The sequence below is a fragment of the Grampus griseus genome (assembly GCF_964374135.1).
Source record: "Grampus griseus genome assembly, chromosome: X".
Taxonomy (NCBI): Eukaryota; Metazoa; Chordata; class Mammalia; order Artiodactyla; family Delphinidae; genus Grampus; species Grampus griseus.
The window spans coordinates 7,681,829-7,706,742 of record NC_138999.1 but is presented as its reverse complement, the minus strand read 5'-3'; the positions used below and the strand labels follow the sequence as shown (position 1 = coordinate 7,706,742).

General features: G+C 46.1%; 1 protein-coding gene across 1 annotated transcript in view; it reads left to right on the top strand.

The window, feature by feature from the left end:
• Positions 1-15,640, top strand: part of MID1 (midline 1) — a 386,159-nt gene extending 370,519 nt beyond the window's left edge. Inside the window, exons 8-10 of the mRNA XM_082681235.1 lie at positions 473-634; positions 3,902-4,109; positions 11,623-15,640. Of these exons, the coding sequence (XP_082537361.1) occupies positions 473-634; positions 3,902-4,109; positions 11,623-11,971 (719 nt within the window). The 3' untranslated portion in view covers positions 11,972-15,640. The remainder of the gene's footprint in view (positions 1-472; positions 635-3,901; positions 4,110-11,622) is intronic.
• Positions 15,641-24,914: the final 9,274 nt, after the last annotated feature.

Genomic DNA, 24,914 nt, shown 5'->3' with positions numbered 1-24,914 from the left:
CAGTTTCTCATACGTGACCCAGGTCTCTCCCTCACCTCCTGTGAGTCTCAAAATGGATGAGATCAAACACTGAACGGTCATCATCGTGAGAACTGGGGGAGGGATCCGTGGTTACTTGCTTGCTTTTCGTCCCACGGCACCTAGTAACACGTCATGCACCTAGACGGTGCTTAAGATCCTGGACGGAATAATCCTCGCTGCTCCTAGCTGCACTGAACGGGATTTGCAATATAATCACCTTAGTCGGTCTTTCCACTTAGAGCACACAGCAGGAACATATAATAATAACTACAGGTTGCCCTCCTAGTTATAGGCAGGAGACGGAGCCCTTGAGATGACTGGTGGCCTCCCTGAGAAGTGACAAAGCTCTCCACTTGCGGTTCAAATAACCGAAAACCCTGCGACCTTAACATTATGCAGATCTACCCCATGCTTGCACCAAAGAACCCATCACGTCTGCTTGGCTTTGCAGGTCTGTGTAACTCGGCCGATAGCTGGATGATCGTGCCCAACATCAAGCAGAACCACTACACCGTCCACGGTCTGCAGAGCGGCACCAAGTACATCTTCATCGTCAAGGCCATCAACCAGGCGGGCAGCCGCAGCAGCGAGCCTGGGAAGTTGAAGACAAACAGTACGTGCCGCCAGCTCAGCAGAGCTGTCGTGTCTCATCTGCTCTCCTTTCAGCTGCCTCTAGCGCCCCTTCTTTTCCTTTTCTCGGTCGCGGGTATCGCTGACAGCCTCAGAAAGCAAGCAAAGAGCCAGTGTGCGATCGTGGGTTTTGCATCAGATTCCTCTCGGTTCCAAGCCTGACACAGAGTCGGGGCGCTGTAACTGGCAGACAGTATTCTTTTCCATAGCGGAATAGCAAATTACTAACTCTTTCTTCAGGAATTCTCTTACTCCAGATAGCTGTCCAGGCCTGTGGTTCGCACTCAGAGGTGATTCTGGTCCCCCGAGGGACACTGAGCCACGTCTGGAGTCATTTTTGGTTGTCACAGCTGGGATGGATGTTACTGGTGTCTAGTGGTTAGAGGCCAGGGATGACGGGAAACGTCCCACAATCCTCAGGATGGCCCCTACAACACAGGGCGAGCCAGGCGGTACGTGCGTCTTGTAACACTGTCATCTCCCCCTCTCTCTGCCCACCTGGGTTTTATTTTATGCTCATCTTTCTTTACATCTTTCTGAGCTAGAAATATTATGCTGTACAATATGGTATTTCTTTGCATAAGACCTCCCAAGAGAAAGTCACTTGGAGTGTGTCAATATCGCAGCGCGTTCTAGGGTTGCCAGCCAACAGCAATTACTTTTTAAGAGGAACCCTCATTTAAGCCAGATCCTTGATTTCAGTAGTCAAGTAACTTTATCCCAGGTATACGTGTTTAAGATACATAACTCTTAAACATAAGCTAATTTCTCCTCTCCGTGTTTCTGCTGGTAAAGAAGAAAACGTCCTCAGAGAGTAACTAAGCAAAAAAACGAATATATACCTATACTGAGGTTAATTCTATAGAGTAGATCTAAGAGACATCTTGTTTGTAATTCACCGGTTTTACCAAACATAATGTATTCATTTCATATAGACAGGTAATGTCATCTTCTGTGTCTAGACATGCAATCATTGACCAGATGTTATTAACTTACGTACAAGAGGTCGGTAAACTTTTTCTGTAACGTGCCAGATAGTAACTATTTGGGGCTGTGCGGGTCAGATGGTCTTGGTCACAGGTATTCAACTCTGTCGTGCAAAAAGCACGGCATGGCCGTGCTTCGTCAAAACTTTATTGACACAGGCAGTGGGCTGAATCTGGCCTGCGGGCTATAGTTTGTTAAACTCTTAGGTGTACAAGTCCTACAGTGCCTTGAATTGTTTAGCCAAGTCAATGATTAATTTGTTCCCTGCGCTCATTTTGCCCTCATCAAAGCGAAAGCCTTGAACCTAGACAGAGTAGGTCATAGTTTCCTTGAGAAACACATCCGAGGCGCAAGTGGAATTTGTTCCGAGAAGGCAGGGGGTTGGGCCTGACATCAGACGGCATGACCCTGCTCCATGCATGTGTCGGTGAAGCCGGGAGCTGAAGCAAACACGACGTAGTTCACCGTTAGAAGGCCAGTCTGTTCGGTGGCTGTAACGTTCTGGTCTTCCTCACTGGAAGAAGGGCAAGCAGATCACGGCCTTCATGGTCAATGATGGGTGCGCGCCTTTACGGAACGCCTTCCTAATCCGCCCATTAGGGTCCAATGATTTTTACGCACGTTCTATCTTCCACCTTTTTTTTTTTCCTTTTTTTCCAATTTTATTGAAGTACAGTTGATTTACAATGTTGGGTTAATTTCTGCCGTACAGCAAAGCGATTCAGTTATATACATTCTTTCTCATGTCCTTTCCTGTTATGGTTTATCACACCATAAGCCAAACTATCTTCAGACTCCTCTTGTCTTAGTTCATACTTTATCCCTAATAGTTGCTGGTGTGATCATTCCCGAGGACAGTTGTTTTTTTTTTTTTTTTTTTTTTTTTAAACAAGCCAAGGTAAAATTTAAACTACACATGGAATCCAGCTTTGAGAATAGCCACTGCCTGCTGGGCACTTGAGGATTTTCTCAGCTCCCCTTTAAGCTTTCCTCTGATATGAACAGAAATCTAAAATGGGTCAGCAAAGTACAGCCCGTGGGCCAGATTCAGCTGCCTGTTTTTGTAAAGAAACTTTTACTGGCACGGAGCCACGCCCATCTGTTTACCTATGTCTCTGGCTGTCTCCGTGCGAGGACAGTAGTGTTCAATAGCCCCAGAAGAAAACACATGGCCAACGTAGCTGAAAATATTTCCTATCTGGCCTCTTGCAGAAAAAGTGTGCTGGTCCCCGAGCTAAAAGAAAGGATTTTAGAAGTGCTGGTGTCATGTCTGTATCCAAGCAGCGACTAGAAATCCTTTGGCCCACCTGCATGCGATGTCACACACACTGCTCCAGGCTCGCTGCCTCAGTTTCTCAGCCACCGTGTATTGCCACAGTCAGATTTACCAGACTTTTTCCTGTGATTGTCTGAGACCCGTGCACTGCGCGGAAGCAGCCTCCCAGCTGCCAGTGGCTGTGGAGTTTGAACATCATGGTGTTTGCATCACGTTGTACCTCATTTCCTGCCTTTTAAGTGCCTTGTACCGACGTCGTGTTGAATGACAGGGTGGCCTCCACACCAATGGTGAATTCTCAAAGAAGTAACTAACAGTTAACAACAAGATGTTCAGGTGCGATTCTCCCAAGATTTTATAATGGTTCAATTTTCAAAACACAAATGTGAAAGAGAGAGGACCTTCTTATATATACAAATGAACTCACGAGGCAAAACCCAGGTGTCACCATCACGCTGTTTGCCTGATCTTGTGGGCTGAAAAACAGACAACTTTATAGTCACTGTAAGCTCGTGAGAGGACTGCTTTAATTTGGAATAATCTCAAAGTAATATAAGCCTGTAGATTATTCTGTACGTGAAAACCTGCAGTCTTGACCTGTTTGGTTCCTGGTCTGAAGTCTACTGAGCGTGAACCCATTTTAAGCTGATTGAACATGGGAATGGTTGAAAATGAAGCCTTCATTTTCTCCTCCCTTCCCGGATGCCGTTCAGCCAGTATGTACCTGTGCCGCGGGTGTACAGCTGGGCTTCCCCCAGGATAGCTCACACCGCATGTTCTGGTGGATCCTCGCCCGAGCTGTTGTCAAATTGTGAGCGTAGCACCCCTGCATCCTAGAACTGACTGACTGCGAGCCCATGATGGCAGGGACGTGCTTGTTACCATTTTCCGGTACTTTTTAAAGCTGATTCTGAAAATACGTTCAAGCTCGTGTTAAAATCAACAGTTCTTTTCATCTTCCGCTTTCTGTTTTGTAACCGTTTCCAGGCCAACCATTTAAACTGGACCCCAAATCTGCACATCGCAAGCTAAAGGTGTCCCACGATAACTTGACAGTAGAACGTGATGAGTCATCCTCCAAAAAGAGCCACACGCCTGAACGCTTCACCAGCCAAGGCAGCTATGGCGTAGCTGGAAACGTGTTCATTGACAGTGGCCGGCATTACTGGGAAGTGGTCATAAGCGGAAGCACATGGTAGGCAATTTTATCTAAATATATTCTTTCACGTTCTCCTCCATCCCAGATTATTACAAGGTATTGAACATAGCTCCCTGCGCCACACAGCAGGACCTTGTCCCCCATCTCTTTGACACATAGTAGTTTGTGTCTGCTAATCCCAAACTCTTAATTTATCCCTCTCCCCTTTCCACTTTGGTAACCGAAAGTTTGTTTTCTACGTCTGTGAGTCTGTTTCTGTTTTGTCAATAAATTCTTTTCTGTCATATTTTAGATTCCATACATAAGTGATATCATATGATATTTGTCTTTGTTTGACTTGCTTCACTTTAGTATGATAATCTCTAGGTCTGTCCGTGTTGCTGCAAATGGCATTATTTCATTCTTTTTTATGGCTGAGTAGTATTCCGGTGTGTGTAGATACACACACACACACCGCATCTGCTTTATCCATTCATCTGTTGATGGATGTTGTCCTACAACTATAAAAAGGCACATCTTATTCTGGACTTTGTCAGAGCATCAACACATACCAGGGTCCATCTTGAATAATGATATGCAGGAAATCTTGATCAGTCAGCTGTTGCTACAGTAATGCTGCATAACAAACACCCCAAAATTCAGTGGCTTCAACCAACAATAATTTACTATTGCTCATCGACACCCACATCTGTGGGTTAGCTGCTCAAGGCTAATCTTAACTGGGCCTTGCTTTAAGCTGGAGGTTGGATCTAGGTCTGTTCTATGGGTTTCTTCATCCTCTTTGGACATGTGGGCTACCCAGGCCACGTCCTTCTCAAGGAGCCCAAGAGCGCAAGCCCAACTCTGCAAGCACATTTCCAAGCACTGCTTGCATCATGTCTGCTAACTTCTTCTTGGCCAAAGCCAGTCACGTGGCCAAGCCCAAGGCTAGTGGTGCAGGGAAGTATATTTTCTTCACGTGGAGTTGAGAGGAGGGAGTGGAAATATACCAAGCAATCATCTAGTCTACCATTCGGCCAATAAGAAAAAGTACTCGTTTTAACGCCATCCATTTTTTATTTACAGCAAGAATTGAGCCCTGGTCCCAGGGAGAGCTAGCTAGTATGCTAACACTGCTCTTTCATGCCTTAAAGCATGGGTCAGCAGACTACAGCCCTTGGGCCAAACCCAGCCCACTGTCTGTTTTTGTAAATAAACTATTTATGGGGACACAGCCAGGTCATCCTTTTCCACAGTGTCTATGGCTGCCTTTGAGCCACACAGCAGAGTTGAGGTAAAACACAATCCTGTGGTCCATGGAGCCAAAATGATTAGCTCTCTGGCCCTTTACAGAGTGAGTTCTCCAATTCCAATTCCTGCTCTAAACTCCTGCTCTTCATCACTTAAACTAATTTCTGTCGCCTTGTACGTTTTGTGATTCTAGACTGGGCCCATCAGTACAAATAGCTGAGAGCTATTTGGGGGCTGGGGGTGAAGCAGTGATCCTTGGCCAGGACTCATTTCAGAGGGCCCCTCAGATCCAGCCCAGTGCTTTGAGCCCATTGAGTTCTCTGAGCCTAAGGGGTGGAGGTCAGGGCAGTCTCCGTGGGAATTAGTTAACCCTACCAAGTTCACCTTACAAAGCTGACCTTGCCTATTCCACAGCCATAAACTGCACCTCTCACCCTGGCCATCTGTCTCACAGATGCCCACTTAACGAGCTCCCTTTCTGAGCAATTATGGTTTTTATTTAGCCAGCCCTTACCTAGCACAGCTATGTGCCAGGCACTGGCCTAAGCATTTTACGAATGGTCACTCATTTATTCATCCTAACAGCCCCACAAAGGTAGGTGCTAATATCCCATTTTACAGACGAGATGACCGAGGCCCAAGGGCACAAAGCTCATAGTGACAGAGTTGGGGAGTCTGTAATCAGGGTACAAGCTGTTAACCAAGGGTCCACAAACGTTGTCTGTAAAGGGCCAGAGAGCCAGTATCTCTAGGTTTGCAGGCCAGATGATTTTTGTCTCAACTGCTCACCTCTACTGTGCTGGTGGGAGAGCAGCCATAGACCACACATCCATGCATGGGTGTGGCTGGGTGCCAATACAACTTCATTTATGAAAACAAGCAGAGGGCCATATTTGGCCCATGGGTTGTAGTTTGCTAACCCCCGCTCTTAACCACCATGCTGTATTTTTGACACATTATAATTACGCTTTAGGCAGGAGGCATAATCCTCCCAGACTTCAGACAATACTTCTACAAAGCTACAGTAATCAAAACAGCATGGTATTGGCACAAAAACAGACATATGGATCAATGGAACAGAATAGAGAACCCCAAAATTAACCCACACACCTACGGTCAATTAATCTTCGACAAAGGAGGCAAGAATATACAACGGGAAAAAGGCAGTCTCTTCAGCAAGTGGTGTTGGCAAAGTTGGACAGCCACATGTAAATCGATGAAGTTCGAACACACCCTCTCACCATACACAAAAATAAACTCAAAATGGCTTAAGGACTTAAACATAAGGCATGACACCCTAAAACTCCTAGAAGAGAACATAGGCAAAACGTTCTCTGACACAAATCGTACCAATGGTTTCTTAGGTCAGTCTACCAAAGCAATAGGAATCCAAAGCAGTAGAAATAAAAGCAAAAATAAACAAATGGGACCTAATCAAACTTACAAGCTTTTGCACAGCAAAGGAAACCATAAACAAAACAGAAAGATGACCTATGGACGGGGAGAAAATATTCACAAATGATGCGACCGACAAGGGCTTAATTTCCAAAACATACAAAGAGCTCATACAACTCAACAACAACAAAAACACACAACCCAATCAAAAAATGGGCAAAAGACCTAAACAGACTTTTCCCAAAGAAGACATGCAGACAGACAGTCAAGAGGCACATGAAAAGATGCTCAACATCGCTAATTATTAGAGAAACGCAAATCAAAACTACAATGAGGTACCACCTCACACCGGTCAGACTGGCCATCATCAAAAAGTCTACAAATAACAAGTCGTGGAGAGGGTGTGGAGAAAAGGCAGCCCTCCTCCACCATGGGTGGGAATGTAAACTGGTGCAGCCGCTATGGAGAACAGTACGGAAGTTCCTCCAAAAACTAAAAATAGAGTTGCCATATGACCCAGCAATCCCACTCCTGGGCATATGTCCAGAGACAGCTCTAATTCGAAAAGATACATGCACCCCTGTGTTCACAACAGCACTATTTATAACAGCCAAGACATGGAAGCAGCCTAAATGTACATGGACAGAGGAATGGATAAAGAAGATGTGGTACCTATATACAATGGAATATTACTCAGCCATAAAAAAGAACAAAATAACGCCATTTGCAGCAACATGGCTGGACCTCGAGATGAACATACTAAGTGAAGTAAGTCAGAAAGAGAAAGACAAATACCATGTGATATCACTTATATGTGGAATCTAAAATATGACACAAATGAAACTCTCTAAGAAGCAGAAACAGACTCACGTAGAGAACAGACTTGTGGTTGCCAAGTAGGGGCCGGGTAGGGATGGATTGGGAGTTTGGGACTAGCAGACGCAAACCAATACATATAGAATGGATAAACAACAAGGTCCTACTGTAGAGCACAAGGAACTGTATTCACTATCCTGTAATAATTAGTCATAAAAAAGAACGAAATAATGCCATTTGCAGCAACATGGATGGACCTAGAGATTATCATAATAAGTGAAGCAAGTCAAACAAAGACAAATATCATATGATATCACTCATATATGGAATGATACAAATGAACTTACAAAACAAATAGAGTCACAGATGTAGAAAACAAACTTATGGATACAGGGTGGGGGGAGGAAAAGATTGGGATTGACAGATACACACTACTATATAAAACAGATAACTAGTAAGGACCTGCTGTAGAGCACAGGGAACTCTACTCAATACTCTGTAATGACCTATATGGGAAAAGAATCTAAAAAAGAGTGGATCTATGTATATGTGTAACTGATTCACTTTGCTGTACACCTGAAACTAACACAACACTGTAAATCAGCTATGCCTCAAGGAAAATTTTAAAAATATGTATCCTGTAATAAACCATAAAGGAAATGAAAAAAAATACGCTTTAGGGCTAACTGTGGTGTACTTAACGACTGATAGTTTAATCTGTGCCTAAAAGAAAAAAACTGCCTAACTTGAAGATGATGAGTGTTATAACAGTGTTACTTTTGAGATCAGGATACTAAAACACTTCTTATTTATTAAAAAAAACCCAAGAAAACCAACTTTCAATTCAAATCTTTGCAGACAGGGCAGTGTGTCTAAGTCCTTTCCAGTGTTGGTACAAGTCGTGCAAAATCCAGTAAGTCAAATCATAAACTTGGGTGTCTTACTTCTCCCAACAACGGTCCCTATATTAGCCAAGCAAGTAGGTTTCTTTTCTCTTGCCAACCACACGGTTCTCTTTGCCCAGAACATTCCTGTTCCAACATCCCTCTGGAGGGTGGAGGACAAATCCTTCCCCCACTCTGGGCCAGACTGGCATTTATAGTTTGTAGCTGCACTGGGACAAGATAAAAGCCCAAAGGAAAATACAGTGAATTTTTGCAGGTGCAAAAGAGCAAATATTTCCAGTTAATTAACGGGCTCTGTTAATCTGGGATGGAATCCAGTGTCTAAATAATTACAATCCCATTAATAATTACTTATGATAAATGATACCTGATCATTATGATCTCATTGCCATTGATGAATGGTGTGGGGAATTCCACCAGACCACTTCACTTATACAAACATAGATTAGCACTACCTTGAAAACACCAGATGTCAAAACCAACTCAGGAGGAGGGGAAAAGGTTCTCAAATTAATCGCCAGGCTTTCGGACCTTTACAAACTTGTGTCCATTGCAGAAAATTCTCAGAAAGTAGTTGAACATTTCCTGGGAGGAAAGGGTGACGCTTACAATCAAATGCCTGTAATACCTTGATTTGCAACAGCTAATGACACAGATATTTTCTCGTGACATATAGTCCTGACTTGAAATTAACATGTACGTTATGATCCATGCCCTGGGGCATGTTAACACTGCCGAGAAACATAATTCTTATACTTTCTGAATTCTCCGAGTCTCGCTGCGCACCTTAATGGAACACTGCCTTCTGCCTGCACCTTTCAAGCTCGGTGGAAAGATGTACATAGTTTTACAGATTAACGATAATATAATGGGGGTTTCCTTTGCTTAATGGATTCTACACGGAGTTATTTTCTTACTCTAAGGCTGTTAACGTGCTCTTGGTGTTTCAGGAAATGGTGCTAATGTGGGTTCACGCAAAGATTACTGGGCCCCGGGTTAAGCGAGTCTGGACTTTGCCCCTCTTTTTTTTTTTTTTTTTTTTTTTTTTTTTTTTTTTTTGCGGTACGTGGGCCTCTCACTGCTGTGGCCTCTCCCGTTGCGGAGCACAGGCTCCGGACGCGCAGGCTCAGCGGCCGTGGCTCACGGGCCCAGCCGCTCCGCGGCACGTGGGATCCTCCCGGACCGGGGCACAAACCCACGTCCCCTGCGTCGGCAGGCGGACTCTCAACCACTGCGCCACCGGGGCCCCTCATTTTAACCTCTTGGTTTCCCCCTTGCTACATGAAGTCAGTCATACCTGCCACAGCTGCTTCGTAGGGGGTTCAGTTAAGGTTCATATGGAAAAGAAACGTCAAAGTTCTTTAACAAAAAATGAAAACAGTGTGTAGCAACAAGAAGGAACCAGTACAGACATGCAGCTCTGTTGTGATGCAAAGGCAAGTGCTACATTATCTGAAAAGGGAAATGGCAGCTGTTAGGGTTCTGAGAACAACAGAAGTCATTCTAGGTACACCAAGGAGGAAGAGAGCCAGAGGCTTCCAGGGGCCCTGGAAGGGCTGGGAGCGCAGGTCAGGGAGCCCACTGCCCCAGTCCATGAAGCTGGAAAGCTACCCACAGCCCAGAGACAACTTTTGCCTGGAAGCTTCCACAGACCTCACCTCTGCTGTCTACTGGCTGGAAAACAGTGTTTCCCCTCCTGTTAGAACTTCTGGATCTTGTGCAAGGGTGTCAGTGGCTGAATCTGATGCAGACTCTTATTGGAAGGAGGACTCTGGGAAATGCAGCCCCAGGATTGTCCCTGAGATGCAGAGCAGGATTGACGAGGGAAGAGAAGAGGCCGGTTTGACGGCACACAGGCTGGTACCCTGGGCTGAACAGATGACCAAGTCCATCCTCTTTTAATTCAGTCATGGTGTGTTCTCTTATTGTACTTTACATCCAGCATATGATTTTTGAAAGAATGTCTCTTTTTTTAATCAAAGACCCATGAAGTTTTTCTCTCTGCAGTGGGTAAGGTACCATATGTCAATATCCAGCTAGACTAGTTTCTCCTGTAAGAATGGAACTCTGAATCACTCACTATTTATTGAGAATGATGGGGTTTGCTTATCTCAATAACTATGAAATACTACAAATATTATGGAGGCAAACTTCAGCAGGGTGAAAACAGATTCAGCAGCTTAGAACACTGTAGAAAGAATTCTTAACTTTTTTTTTTTTGAGCAGTGAGGACATTTAGAATAAGGAGAATACCCACCTTCTCAGAGACAGTCAGATTTTTTAAAAGTATAGTAGGAAATAAAACCAAAGGGGCTCTTCTGGTGAGGAAAGGCATTAGAGGGTGTTATGTAAGTTTGTGGCCTTTTGAATCATTCTACGTTCAAAGTCTGATTCTGGTAGTTATTAGTCGCGTGTCACTGGGCAAAACTAATAACAATTAGTGGATATTATATGCCAGGCCTTGTGCCTGGGGTTGTACGCGTATTCTTTCCTGAACTCCTCAAAATAACCCTGAGACACAGTGACGGTCCCTGTGTTACAGATGAGAAAACTGAGGCTGGGAGATGACAAAGAACTTATCCCCCTAAATGAAAATCATTCTCCATGCTTGCCTTTTGAAATCATGGAAAATGACAGACAAGGCGTCAGGTGAAAAATTCAAAGAAGGTCAAAAGGAGAAGTCTAGAGTTGTGCTGTCCAATTTGGGAGCTCTTTAAATAGTTTCATTTCATTAAAATTGAATAAATTTCCAGTTCAGTTCCTCACTCACACCAGCCACAGTTCAAGTGCCCAATAGCCACGTTGCAGCTCGGGGCTACCATACTGAACAGAGCAGAACATGTCCATCATTGCAGAAAGTTCTACGGGACGGCACTGGTCTAGGGAATTCGTCGCGTGGGTCTTCGTGAACGTAAAAAAAAAAAAAAAAAAAGACAGCAAAACCCAAAGTTCCAATTCTCTTGTAACGTCTGAACTGAAAACGGGAATGTGGGGCAATACAGTGGCCCCTTTCTGCCCACTCTATGTTCGGAAGGGAAAAAGATGAGGAACGTGGGTCCAGGGTTCATGCCAGCTTTCACTGAAGAATGAACAGGGATGACAAGAGGATCCCGTTTTCCTGACCCCTGAGGACCGCAGAGAGGATTTCACGCGTGTGTGCAACATGGCTCATGGTTTTTGTCGTTGCTGTTTTGTGTCTGCAGGTATGCCATTGGCCTCGCTTACAAATCAGCCCCGAAGCATGAGTGGATTGGCAAGAACTCTGCTTCATGGGCGCTGTGCCGCTGCCACAATACCTGGGTGGTGAGACACAACAGCAAGGAGATCCCCATCGAGCCAGCCCCCCACCTCCGGCGCGTCGGCATCCTGCTGGATTACGATAACGGCTCCATCGCGTTCTACGATGCCTTGAACTCCATCCACCTCTACACTTTCGACATCACATTCTCGCAGCCTGTGTGCCCCACCTTCACTGTGTGGAACAAATGTCTGACCATCATAACCGGCCTTCCCATCCCAGACCATCTAGACTGCACCGAGCAGCTGCCGTGAGCACGTGGCAGCGCGGAGCTGTCTTCCGGGGAATGAAAAGGGTGGTGGCCACCATTTCGGGGACACAGAAAACAGAGGCTTCCAGAATGTGATTAAATCTCACCAAAAAGTATCCAGAAATCAGCTAAGATAGGACTCCAAACGGGCGATTCCTCCCTTTCACTGTGTTTTGTATCAAGTACAGGCTTTAATAATTTCTTCACCTTTTTTTTTTGTATTTACAGGAAAATTTATAGATTATTTATAAAAGGAACATAACCAGGATTACAACTCTTAGGAATTCTCTGGTTTTGCACGTTAGGAGGCCCGTAAGTGTACCAGCTCTTGACCACCTTTATTTCAGCACAGTGTCTGGGCTCAAGAAAAACGTTTTGTGTGCTTATCTACCCTTCTCACATCCTATGTCCTACGGATCCCATGGGAGGTCCTGTCACCCCAACACTGCATAACAGTATGCAACTATTTTCAAAATAAAAAATAGTTTTGAATCTAGTAGGGAAGTAAACAGGCTTTCTTACTCTGGTTTATCTTGAAGTGTTCTAACTGCGATGTCAGAAAAATTTATTGGGTCGTGTAGGATGGAGAGAGGAAGAGGGAGAATGGAAAGACGACTCGGGAGCTTGGAATCTGCCATAGTGAAATCTGTAATTACCCTCCGATGGCTGGTGGGATCATGCTGGAAAGAAAGGTTCTGAAACCTATGGCCACGTATTGCCCTGTTTTTCCCAGGATTAAGGATGCTGGGAGAACATGAAGAATGAGATTGCAGTTGAAAAAAGTCGCCTTGAGTCCTACTGATTATTCAAAAATTCAGGCTGATTTGCGTTTCCTCGGAAGTGGGATTCTGTGACGTGATAGAAATCTATTTCCTTTTAATAGTTTCTTTAGGCCTGTGAAATTTCTTCAGTATGTTTAATAGCTGTCCTGTGTCCCCCCTCCCCCGAATAAGTTTTGTCTCTGGGGCTGAGGAAATAAACATTTTCTGTCACAAATGGCAACACCACTTTGGATCGATTTTGCTCTCCAGGACATCAACACGTGGTCCCAGCTGCCACTACCACATCCAACTGTAAGTCACCCGAAAAACACTTAATATATATGAGTTGGTAATGACAAGGGACATTGCATAAAGTACTGTTCTCCAGTATACGTGCCTCAAAAGTTATTATAAACAGACTTTTATTAAACACATCTTGAAAGATGTAGAAGTCCCTCTATATTCTAGTGTAGTTTACCATAGAGTTGTAAGAAAAAGCAAAAAAAAAAAATCAAACTCACTGTTCCCACTCCGGAACCTGCTAGTAGAACCTGGCAACGCCGTGTCAGATGGGATGCTTGGGGTGCTGACCTGACACGTTGGAGCGGTCCGTGAATTAAGACTTTTTTAAGCCGTCCTTGGACTTGGGCCAGGAATCTGGCATTGGTTCTACCTTGACGAAGGGCGTGACATCTATCAACCATTTCATTTGCTAAAATATTTATCTGGGCTACGGGGTTGGCCGTTTTGACTGAACAGACTGGGGGATTTAGACACTGTTTTTACTGATTTTGTTTTTGAGCAAATCAACCAACTGTTTCTTTGAAATTCGTCCATAGACCCACTGTTTCAGCATCGTGTTATGTGATGACGAGTCTGGACTTCACGGGTGGCTCGCCCGGTGCTCCGGCCTCTCCACTGGCAGGTGCTCCTTTTTCTTAACAGATAGATTCTATATATTTACTATATTATTTATACCCAGATGAATATTTTGTTAGCGACTTAGGACAATTTCACATCTAAAAGATGGACGCCTCAATGGAAAAAAAACATTAATCATTCTCTGGAAACTTAACGGGATTTTTTTCTTCTTACGATATAAAAACAGTGCATTGGCCTTGCCTGAATAAACCAAAAGGGTTGGCTTAGTGATTTTTACGTACTTTTTTGGTAGCTGAATAATGGATATTTTCATGCACTTTGTACACTAACAGGTTTTAAATAAAAGGGTCTAAAACTCAGCTTCTGAGGTTCTTAAAATCATGGTCTCCAGGTACAATACATGCTCCAGTTTGCCTTATGATGTTAATCTAAAGCATTTACGAGGACAGTATTTCCATGAATTATAATGCTTTTCAATATGAAGAAGTTACTACTCCAGCTTTCACTGAAAGCCATTTAGGTTGTGTTCTGGTTATTTTTATATGGACAAGAGGGATTGTGTATCATTTTGTTGTGGAAGTCTCACTCTTTGCTAACTTAAGAACATTGTGGATAATAGCAATGACTATTTCCATGTTGTCATATTTACAGGAAAATATGTATATGATGAAAGGCCACAGTGTTTACTTTCATTACTGTAACGATGTAGAAAGATTTCCATGTGGATTTTCTTTGAAAGCCAGAAAAATATACGCTATAAACATTTGCTGCAGTACAATTCTTTAAACGGATTGGGGGCGCGGCCTTTTGTTTCTGAGGTTCTTACTTCACAGGAGGCACCGCGATATAGGGGAGAAAGAGCTGGCAATGCCAATTACGTTAATACACAAAAGTGATGCAGCGGCAGCCAAGGCTACCAGGTCCGACGTCACGGGTGTGTGAACAGCGCTGGGACCATCTTGAAGTGCTTAATAATGTTTGGACAAGGGGGCCTGCATTTTCATTTTGCTCTGGGCCTTGCAAATTATGTAGCCAGTCCTCATAACAGAACTCAGAAACATGGTACCTCTCTCTTTTCTGCTGGATACAAATGAAGAACCCTGGATCCCATGTCACAAGTGTCTGGCCATAAATTCAAGTAGGAATCTAGATGGATGAAGATGAGAGTGGGCTTGGGTGAAGATTTTCTTTCCAGCTTTCAAAGAAAATGACTTCAAAAACTGACTGCCCATAGTGATGAGAGATTCTGCTGGAGAAGAGGCAAAGGCCCGAGGACAAAGGCATTTTATCATGGTACTGAGATCTAGAGACTTCCTGAGGAACCGAACCAGCGCCCCCCAGTGGACGCGGCATTCCATTTCGGCTCCGGGCACAGATGCAGGGCCTGCAGAGAGACCCACATGTCTGGGAGCATACACGTGCTTTCGGTGTTGGGAACCTGATGATCTGGTTTAAAAAGGATACAGAGACGGTAATGGGGGCAGGAGAATGTTTCTAAAATAGCGCTTCTGAACCAAGGGGCGATATGGTAACGCCTGGAGTCGTCTTTGGTTGGCCCAACTTGGGGGAAGTGCTACTGGCATCTAGTGGGTGGAGACCAGGGCTGCTGCTTCAGAGGCTGTGCTACGCTTTGTAGGATGCTACGACAAAGAATTATCCGGCCCAAAATATCAGTCGTGCCGCAGATGAGAAACTCTTATTTTGGTTTGGTTTTTTAAAATCAGAGCCCTCACAAATTTTTTTTTTTTACTTTTCCTGTAATTGATTCAGTGCGTGGTATATCAGAAAGAAAAGAAAGGGGGCACCAAAACCTTCACTGCAGTGGCTCCTTCCCTTTAAAAAAAAATTACAAAATTGCTTGAAAAATCTGAAAAGCAATCCCAAGCCTGTGTAGATGGAAATCCACTGACAAGTGTCACAAAGATTTGGATGTGATTTGCTTAGCTTGGAAATGAAAGGTCTCTGTATGCTGCCTCTTGCACCCGAACGAATTCGATCCCTGGTACTTGAGTCACGCTGCCAGGCCCTCGGCCCAGACTCTCCATTGCTGTTGCTTTCTGGTTGAAAATAAAATCATTTTTGTGGTTCCCACACCCTCTGTCTCTGCCTGTCTCTGTTGCCTTTTTTGCCAGTGTGTGTGTTCACATTCACGATTTCCACAAATACTGATTCAACTTCTGCTAATTTTTATACTCCTTCGCAACATATCCATTTTCTTTTATGCTTGAAACTTTCCTGCCTCCACCAATCCGGCCTCTAATCAAAATACAGTTACTTTACAAGACACAAAATAGTCCCCGGAGAATGTAAAGACGCAGTAAGAGAAAACCTGTACAGGAGCGGAGACTGGAAGAAGAATGGCTTGGTTCCGGGCTTCCGGATGGGGTGGAGAGGAAGACAAGCACGATTTGAGCAGACGGGTGGTGGTCTTTACAGCATGGTCTGGGACCATCCCAGCACTTGGTCCATAAATCTATCGCCAGCCCCCTCCCCAGGCTAATAGGACTTGACTTTCATTAGAGATGCGAACCTTTCTGACCTAAGTCAGCGCTCTGCAGACTGCGGTCATGGGTCTGCGGCGTGAGTGGCACCTGCACGCTTGTTACACGTGCCAGCTCTCTGGCACGTGTAACCCCAGACCTACTGGGCAGAATCTGCGGGGCTGGGACCCAGCGATCAGAGTTCCAACCAGCCCTCCGGGGGATTCTGATACTAGCGGACAGTGTGTGAAACGCTGCTCTAGAGGGCGTTCTCCAGGCTCGTATCCCATATAGACACGCACTTACAGCCCGAAGTGTCTTTTCAAGGTCATGTGCTTTACAGGCAGCACGATGTAACGCAGTGACTCTTAACCTGGCTGAGCAGGAAAATCTCTTTTTTCTTTTTTTTTTTAAACAAATGCCAATTTCTGGATCCCGTCCTGAAAGATGGGATGAGAAGGTCCAGAGTGTGGCCCAGCACCCCGCGCTTTTGTTTGAAGTGATTCTCAAGTGCGGCCAGGATTGGCAGCCAATGCTACCTAGCAGCACAGGTCTCGGCCCCTTTTCTGTCAAGGTCAGAGAGGGACTGTTCTAGGGTTTGCAGGCCATACTGACAACTACTCAGCTCTGCAGCTGGAGAGTGAAAGCAGCCAGAGAGGATGTGTAAACGAATGGGTGTGGCTCTGTTCCAATAAAACTTTATTTACAAAAACAAGCACGGGGCACATTTGTCCCACGCTGTGATTGGCCGCAGCAGATATAGTACTGGACCAGCGGCCTGAAACCTCCAGTGCATTGTCTAACTATCCCTCACTCGCTGGGGACTCAGCCACGTCCCCTCATGGCTCTGGGCCTCTGAGCTCACAAGTCCTTTCCAATACTGAATTACATCAATTCTGCAATCACAGAACTCATGGAGAATCCGTTACCGAGTGCTTAAGACAGGGCTACAGGGCTATTAAAAGATTCTTTCGTTCAACAGAGTAGGATGTGCCTGTTCTAATGATTCGCTTTACCTCCTTCATAATTTTGACTTAGATCAGCCCTTTTCACAAGTCACAGGTGTAAAATATATTCCCTTTAGTAAGAGTTGAGAAGTACATTTAGTTTGAACTTTTGAAACAGACGCTGCTGTAATTAATCACTTTTCAAAGTCAACCTGAAGGGCATGCCACACACTCCAGAGAGTAGCCCCCATTCCCCTCTTTTACAAATTATTATTTTGTAAATTAGAGAAGCAAAATAGGTTGAAGAAGAGAGCTGCTTGTGATTATAATAGGAGCATAAAAAGAGACATGTGGAACTTGCAAGATCCCTTTCCCTGTGGGATGTACTTTCAAGAATGTAAAATAAAAATGGGGTCAAGGGCTTATGGAAGAACCTCTCTTGTCGTTGTCCTGTCTTAATATGGGTGATTTATGGAAAGGAATTCAGGTCTCCCTCTGAATCTTTTTCAGCCATGTTCTCTAAGAGAATTATAAAGGCACGACTAAATAGGAAGCATGGCAATTAACAAGCAAATGTGTCATGGCCAAAAACCAATTACCAATTAAGGAGAGACAGAAAAATGATTTCATGAACATTGGTTCTTTAGCATGGTCTATTTATCCTCAAAGCTCAATTTTTTTTTATTTTTTTTATTTTTTTGCGGTACGCGGGCCTCTCACTGTTGCGGCCTCTCCCGTTGCAGAGCACAGGCTCCGGACGCGCAGGCTCAGCGGCCATGGCTCACGGGCGCAGCCGCTCCGCGGCATGCGGGATCTTCCCGGACCGGGGCACGAACCCGCGTCCCCTGCATCGGCAGGCGGACTCTCAACCACTGCGCCACCAGGGAAACCCCCAAAGCTCAATTTTTGATGATGGTCATTAAAGGTTGTTTAGTAAAATATTTCAGGTAATAAAGCTTATCTCACCCCTTCCCCAGTCTATTCTCCCTTCAGCTTCGGCGCCCTCTCTCCCGCCTCTTTTCCGTCAAGCTTCGCAAAGGGCAGTTCAGATGTTCTGCTTCCGTTTCCTCGCTTCTCATCATACCTCCCCACTCACTCGCATCAGGCATTCAGTGTCTTCCATCTACCAAACAGTGTTCAGTGATGTCAGCAATGTCATCTGCATCCACACATATTCCCATGAATGTCTGGCCTCATCTCGGCACACAGCAGCTTTTGAGATGTTAACCCACTTCGGTTCTTTTTTAATCCCTCCCTAGACAACGCCATCCACACCGTCTCCTCCTTCGCCACTCTGGGCAGATGCCTCCCAAATCTCTATCTCCAGCTCTCATTTCCCTGCTGAGCTCAGCCCCATATATTGACCCGGTTACTTGGTCATCGCTTCCGGACGCCTAAGGGGTGCCTGAGATGCAATGTGTCCAAAAAGGCACTCGGAGTCTCTTCCCCCCAACCTTGCCGTCTCCAGCCAGTTTCACAAACCAAGAATGAAACGTTCATGTTTGATGTCTGCCTCACCCTCCGTGTCCAGTCTGTCACCAAGTCCTGTTGATTTTCTCTCTTAAAGAGCTCTAACTGACCTCCTCCCTACGCCTGCACAGAACCTCCAAGCTTTCACATCTCACTGACATAACCCGCTAACCGGTCTACCTGTAACCCATACTGCATCTTGTCTTTCAACTCATCCCCCAGGGCAGCCAAGGTAATGTCTAAGTGGGATCACATCACACATACCCCGACGTGCTGCTTCCACCATTCTTATCCCCGCTTCTGACCCACACACACTGACTTAAACTTTTTCAGAGTGTTCCGTGTCTTGATACTTTCCATGAAACTCCTCCACAGTGCCTGCGAGACCCTCCACGGCCTTCTCCCTGAATATTCCCCGAGCATCATCTTGGACCATTCTTGCCGTATTCCCTGCACTCCGGCTACACTGGCTGCTGTAGCAATGCTCTGCTCTGTCCCTCTCCTGGGACCACCCTTCCCTAACCTCCTTACCTACTGCTAATATTTTTGATTATTTCTCGACCAGCATTTCCCGTGAAGTGTTCTCCTCATCTGCCTCAACCTAGTTCCCCTAGAACTGCTTCACAAAGCACTCTGTGCCTCTGTTCATAATTACAGCTCAGCATTTCTTTCTGTAAATTCTGTTTACTACTTCTGTTTCTCTGCCACCACTAGACTGTAACATTACTGAAGTCTGAGACCAGGATCGACTTGGCTCAACGAGTGCCACACAGTACGTGCAGAAGTATTTAGCGTAGAATTCCAACGTCTCATGAATGTGTTCTGCTTGCAACTTTCTCTTAACCCCCCGCCCCGCGTGGCTTCACCTCTTCTCTTTAAAAGACTTGTGTTAAAAATAAATCAATGAATAAGTGCTTCATGTTGGCAGAAACCACATATACCTACAGGATGAAAGATCATATCAAAATAAAAGCTAGAAAATCTGCCTGCTAGCAAATTCCATCCTGTCTTCATAGTGGCTTCAGGTCACCCAACAGAAAAGAAACCCTCCAAATTGGGCGAGTAGATCTGCCCGTCAGTGTCTTTTATCATCTCCCCCTGGCTCCCACCCCTGAATTCGAAGTCTGAAGTTGTGCTTATATAATTCTTAATGGCTCAGCTCATCCCACACTCTAAGACGATCCACGTGCAAATAAGATGAGCTCTAGGGCATCACCTAGACAAGGTGCGCGAGCAGGCGACACAGCCTCAACAGTTCCTCCAGTACAGATGGTCAAAGATACAGCACACGAACACTCACCCAAAGAAAGCTGGGGTACCTGTATTAACAGCAGACCAAGGAGACTTCCAAGCAAGGAACATTTCCTAGGAGCCAACAGTTCACCACCCTACCCCCAGAAGAATGAAAGTGGGAGTCAAGACAGGGTTAGTTGAGGAATACAGGATCTGGAATTGGCAAATTTGGGGCAAACCTGTCCAAAGGGAGTCGGTTATGCATTTTGCTTGGGCCTGCTGCATTTTGGAGTCTGTTACTCCAATAGATAAGTGCCTGTAGATGATGACAGAGATGACTGTTCCTGGTTTAAATCCCTATGTCAGGCCTTGGGGCAAATCCCTCTGGACGAGGCCAGGTTCAGAAGCAGCAAGAGACGCAAACAAGGATAAATGTCTAGCCCTCATCATGGACCAGTGAGCCCGCTCAAGGCCTCTGCCCTTCAGCCCCTGGGGGCTTGGTACACACAGAGAAAGGAGGGCGGGGCGTCCCAATCGCAGCACCTGTTATCGGTTGCCACTTGCTCTCTCCCCGCATTCCAGACCTGGCACTCAGGACATCCTGAAATGGAGAAGGTTGCTGGTAGGAGGACGTTTGCAACTTTCAAATGATTGACTGGAAGCAGAAGCGCCAGGGCGTGAACCCTCAACCCCAGAGTTCACGGGGCCAACCAGCCTGCAGAGCCCGGGCCCTTGATCCTGCTAGACGGGCAGCTCTCATTAAGCAATGCTGCTGGACTCGGTGCCAAAAACGTAAGGCCAGCTGCTCCCTCCTGGACTTCATTTCTAGGCTCCGAAATACATGTATTTCTAAAATTTCCAAGTCAATCCATCTTTTCTTGGTGGAGGTGCTTGAACAACGCAAACATCTATTGAGCAACAGATGAGAGTCCAATCATTCTCACAGATGGCTACGGGGAGATATCCCGGGCATGGAGGACAGCCCAGAGAAATGCCACAGGCTTCCCACTCCCTGCAGGGAACCAGGCCAGAGATACTCCTGGATCAGCACAGAAGCACTGCTCTGGGCTGCCGTCTGCACGATTTCAGAGTGACCAGAGTGACCGTACGTGCTGGGGCAGCTGACCTTTAAAGGCAGCTCACTCTTCCTGAGGCTTTTGCGCTTAAAACCAGGAAGTCCTCGGGAACAGCTCTGACTGGAGGAAAATCAACACCGCTCAAGACAGCATCCGAGACACAAATGTGAACAATTTCCCTTCATGCTGTCAGACCCAGCTGTCAAAAGCATCCCCAAAGTGCAATGACCAGGTTCCGTGTTGCAGAAAAATTCCACTGCAGGGAGACTGAAATCACGACACCTTTATAGCTCTGGAAGGAAATGAGATGACTGAGTGTTACAATGCCCTGGTGAATTGGGTAAAAATGAGGAAGTTGTTCATTCTCGCTAATTACAGGCCGGGTGTCAAGTTTTCATTTTCAATTTACACAGGATATTACGAACTTTGTGTGCTTACGTAGTGAGGGTCTAATGAGATTGCCAAGTACAATCTTCCACCCTCATGGACACACAGGATGGGAAAGCAGGTATCTTTTGAGTATATTTCCGGATATACTCTCTCTTCCTCATCTCACTTGTTCCGTGGACAAAGTCGTCATCTTCTTCTTTTTTGGGGGGGCCGAGCACCATGTGGGATCTTAGTTCCCCAACTAGGGATTGAACCCATGTGCCCTGCAGTGGAAGCTTGAAGTCTTAACCCCTGGACCGCCAGGGAAGTCCCTGTGGACAAAGTCTTCTGATGCCCAGTTTCGACTCCGTTCAGTCCTTTCTCTAGCTGTCCCGTCTCTAAAGCAGGAGTTCTCTGCCTTGGCACCATGGACATCTGGGGTTGCAAAGTTCCTTGTTACAGGGCTCTCCCGTGCCCTGTAGGATGTATAGCGACATCCCTGGCCTCTGATCACCCCCGACCCAGGTGTGCCAACCAACTATGTCTCCAGACAGCTGCCAGATGTGCCCTGCGGGGTGGGGGATGGGGCACAGTCACTCCTCTTTGAGGACCAGTGACCTAACGAACACTTCAATGGTGACATCCATCCTATATCATGATGACATCCCTTCTGTCCACGGAACCTTCTCACATCACCTTCCTACCAATTTTCTATTCCTTCCTCCGCTCCCAGGCCGCTGGGTCACTTGTGAGGAGTCTGTTGATAGGCAGGCATTGTCCAGCTCACTGGCTCGACACCCCCGGGCCCGCCCAGTGCGCTGTCAGTTACATTGGCAGAGAGGGAGGCAGGAATGTCAGAAGAATAAACATCTCCCTCTTCTTCCTGGAACTGGAGCCCTCAAAAAATGCAAATACAGAAATTGGCCAAGATGGCAGAGTAGAAAGATCCAGAGCTCACCTCCTCTCATGGGCACACCAAAATCAGAACGATTTGCAGAACAACCATCAACAAAACAGACTGGAAACTACCAGAAAAGAACTTTTACAAAAAGAAGGAACCACAACAAGATGGCTAGGAGGGGCAGACTCACGATATAATCAAGTCCCATACACCCAGGTGGGTGACCCACAAACTGGAGAATAATTATAGTGCAGAGGTTCTCCCACAGGAGAGTTTGTTTGTTTGTTTATTTATTGGCTGTGTTGGGTCTTCGTTGCTGTGCACGGGCTTTCTCTAGTTGCGGCGAGTGGGGGCTACTCTTCATTGCGGTGTGCGGGCTTCTCGTTGCGATGGCTTCTCTTGTTGTGGAGCACGGGTTCTAGAGCACAGGCTCAGTAGTTGTGGCGCATGGGCTTAGTTGCTCCACGGCATGTGGGATCTTCCCAGACCAGGGCTCGAACCCGTGTCCCCTGCATTGGCAGGCAGATTCTTAACCATTGCACCACCAGGGAAGTCCCCAGGAGTGAGAGTTCTGAGCCCCATGTCAGGCTCCCCAGCCTGGGGGTCCTGCATCAGGAAGATGAGGCCCCGGAGCATTTGCCTCTGAAGGCCAGCAGGGCTTAATTTCAGGAGTCCCAAACGACTGGAGGAAATAGAGACTTCACTCTTAAAGGGGGAACACAAAATCTCAAATGCACCGGGACCCAGGGCAAAAGCACTATTTTGATAAGAGCCCGGGCCAGACCCACCTGCTGGTCTTAGAGAGTTTCCTGGAGACGCAGGGGTGGGGGGTGCCTGTAGATAACCCTGGGGGCAGAGACCCTGGTATCAGCCGTTCTGGGGAGGTTCTACCACGTGGACACTGGTGCACGAGGGCACCATGGTGGGATCCTCCCTCTAGCTCATTAGTGCCAAGACCTGGTACCACCCAACAGCTGGTAGGCACCAGCGCTATGACACCTCAGGCCAAGCAACTAACTGAGTAGGGACACAGCCCCACTCATCAGGAGACAGGCTGCCTAAAGACTTTCTGAGCCCACAGCCGCCTCTAGACATAGCCCTTAAACACAGGACCCAGCAATCCCACTACTGGGCATATACCCTGAGAAAACCATAATTCAAGAAGAGTCATTTACCAAAATGTTCATTGCAGCTCTATTTACAATAGCCCGGAGATGGAAACAACCTAATTGCCCATCATTGGATGAATGGATAAAGAAGATGTGGCACATATATACAATGGAATATTACTCAGCCAGAAAAAGAAATGAAATTGAGCTATTTGTAATGAGGTGGATAGACCTAGAGTCTGTCATACAGAGTGAAGTAAGTCAGAAAGAGAAAGACAAATACCGTATGCTAACACATATATATGGAATTTAAGAAAAAAAAATGTCATGAAGAACCTAGGGGTGAAACATGAATAAAGACACAGACCTACTAGAGAATGGCCTTGAGGATAGGGGGAGGGGGAAGGGTGAGCTGTGACAAAGCGAGAGAGAGGCATGGACATATATACACTACCAAACGTAAGGTAGATAGCTAGTGGGAAGCAGCCGCATAGTACAGGGAGATCAGCTCGGTGCTTTGTGACCACCTCGAGGGGTGGGATAGGGAGGGTGGGAGGGAGGGAGACGCAAGAGGGAAGAGATATGGGAACATATGTATACGTATAACTGATTCACTTTGTTATAAAGCAGAAACTAACACACCATTGTAAAGCAATTAACTCCAATAAAGATGTAAAAAAAAAAAAAAAACCCACAGCCCTGCCCACCAGAGGGCCAGGACCCAGCTCCACCCACCAACAGGCAGGCAGCAGCTCTGCCCTCTAGGAAGCTTGCATTAGCCTCCAGACCAGCCTCACCCGCCAGGGTGCACATACCAGACGCAGCAAGACTATAATGCTGCAGCCTACAGACCCAGCCTGCCCACCGTAGGCCAGACCCTGCCCAGGGACCAGCTAAGACCTGTCCCTGCCCACCAGCAGGCCAACGTAAGCTTCAGGACACCCTGGACCCTGTACACAACTGTCTCAGCAACCGCCCCCTCGCCACCAGTGATCTGACACCAGCTCTGGGATCGCCTGGGCCCTGCAGCCAAACTCCAGGACACAGCTCTGCCTGCAAGTAGTCCAGCAATAACTCCAGGAGCTGGCTTTACCCACCAGTGAGCCAGCACTAGCCCTGGAATCCCCTGGGTTTCTACAGTCAGCTTCCTCATGACCCGGCAGCCTCCACACGAGGCAGGGTCTGGCAACCAACTGGATTAGGAGCTACCCAAGCCTACCAGGTCACCCACATAGCCCACCACAACAGAAGGACTCATCAGCCCTCACAGGGGAAACCCGTAAAGCATATAGCTTGGGTGATGAGAGGGGAGTGCACTACTGGGAAGCACAGGACGTGTCCTAAAGAAGGCCACTTCTCCATTCATCCGAAAGGAGCAGAATACACATTTTTTCAAGTGCACAAGGAACATGCTCCAGGATAGATCACATGCAAGGCCACAAAACAAGCCTCGGTAAATTTAAGAAAACTGAAATCGTATCAACCATCTTTTCTGACCAACAGTGCTATGAGGCTAGAAATCAACTATAAGAAAAAAATGCAAAACACCACAAACACATCGAAGCTAAACAATATGCTACTGAACAACAAATGTATCACTGAAGAAATCAAAGAAGACATTTAAAAATACCTAGAGACAAATGAAAATGAAAGCATGATGATCCAAAACCTATGGAACTCAGCAATAGCACTTCTACGAAGGACGTTTATAGTGATACA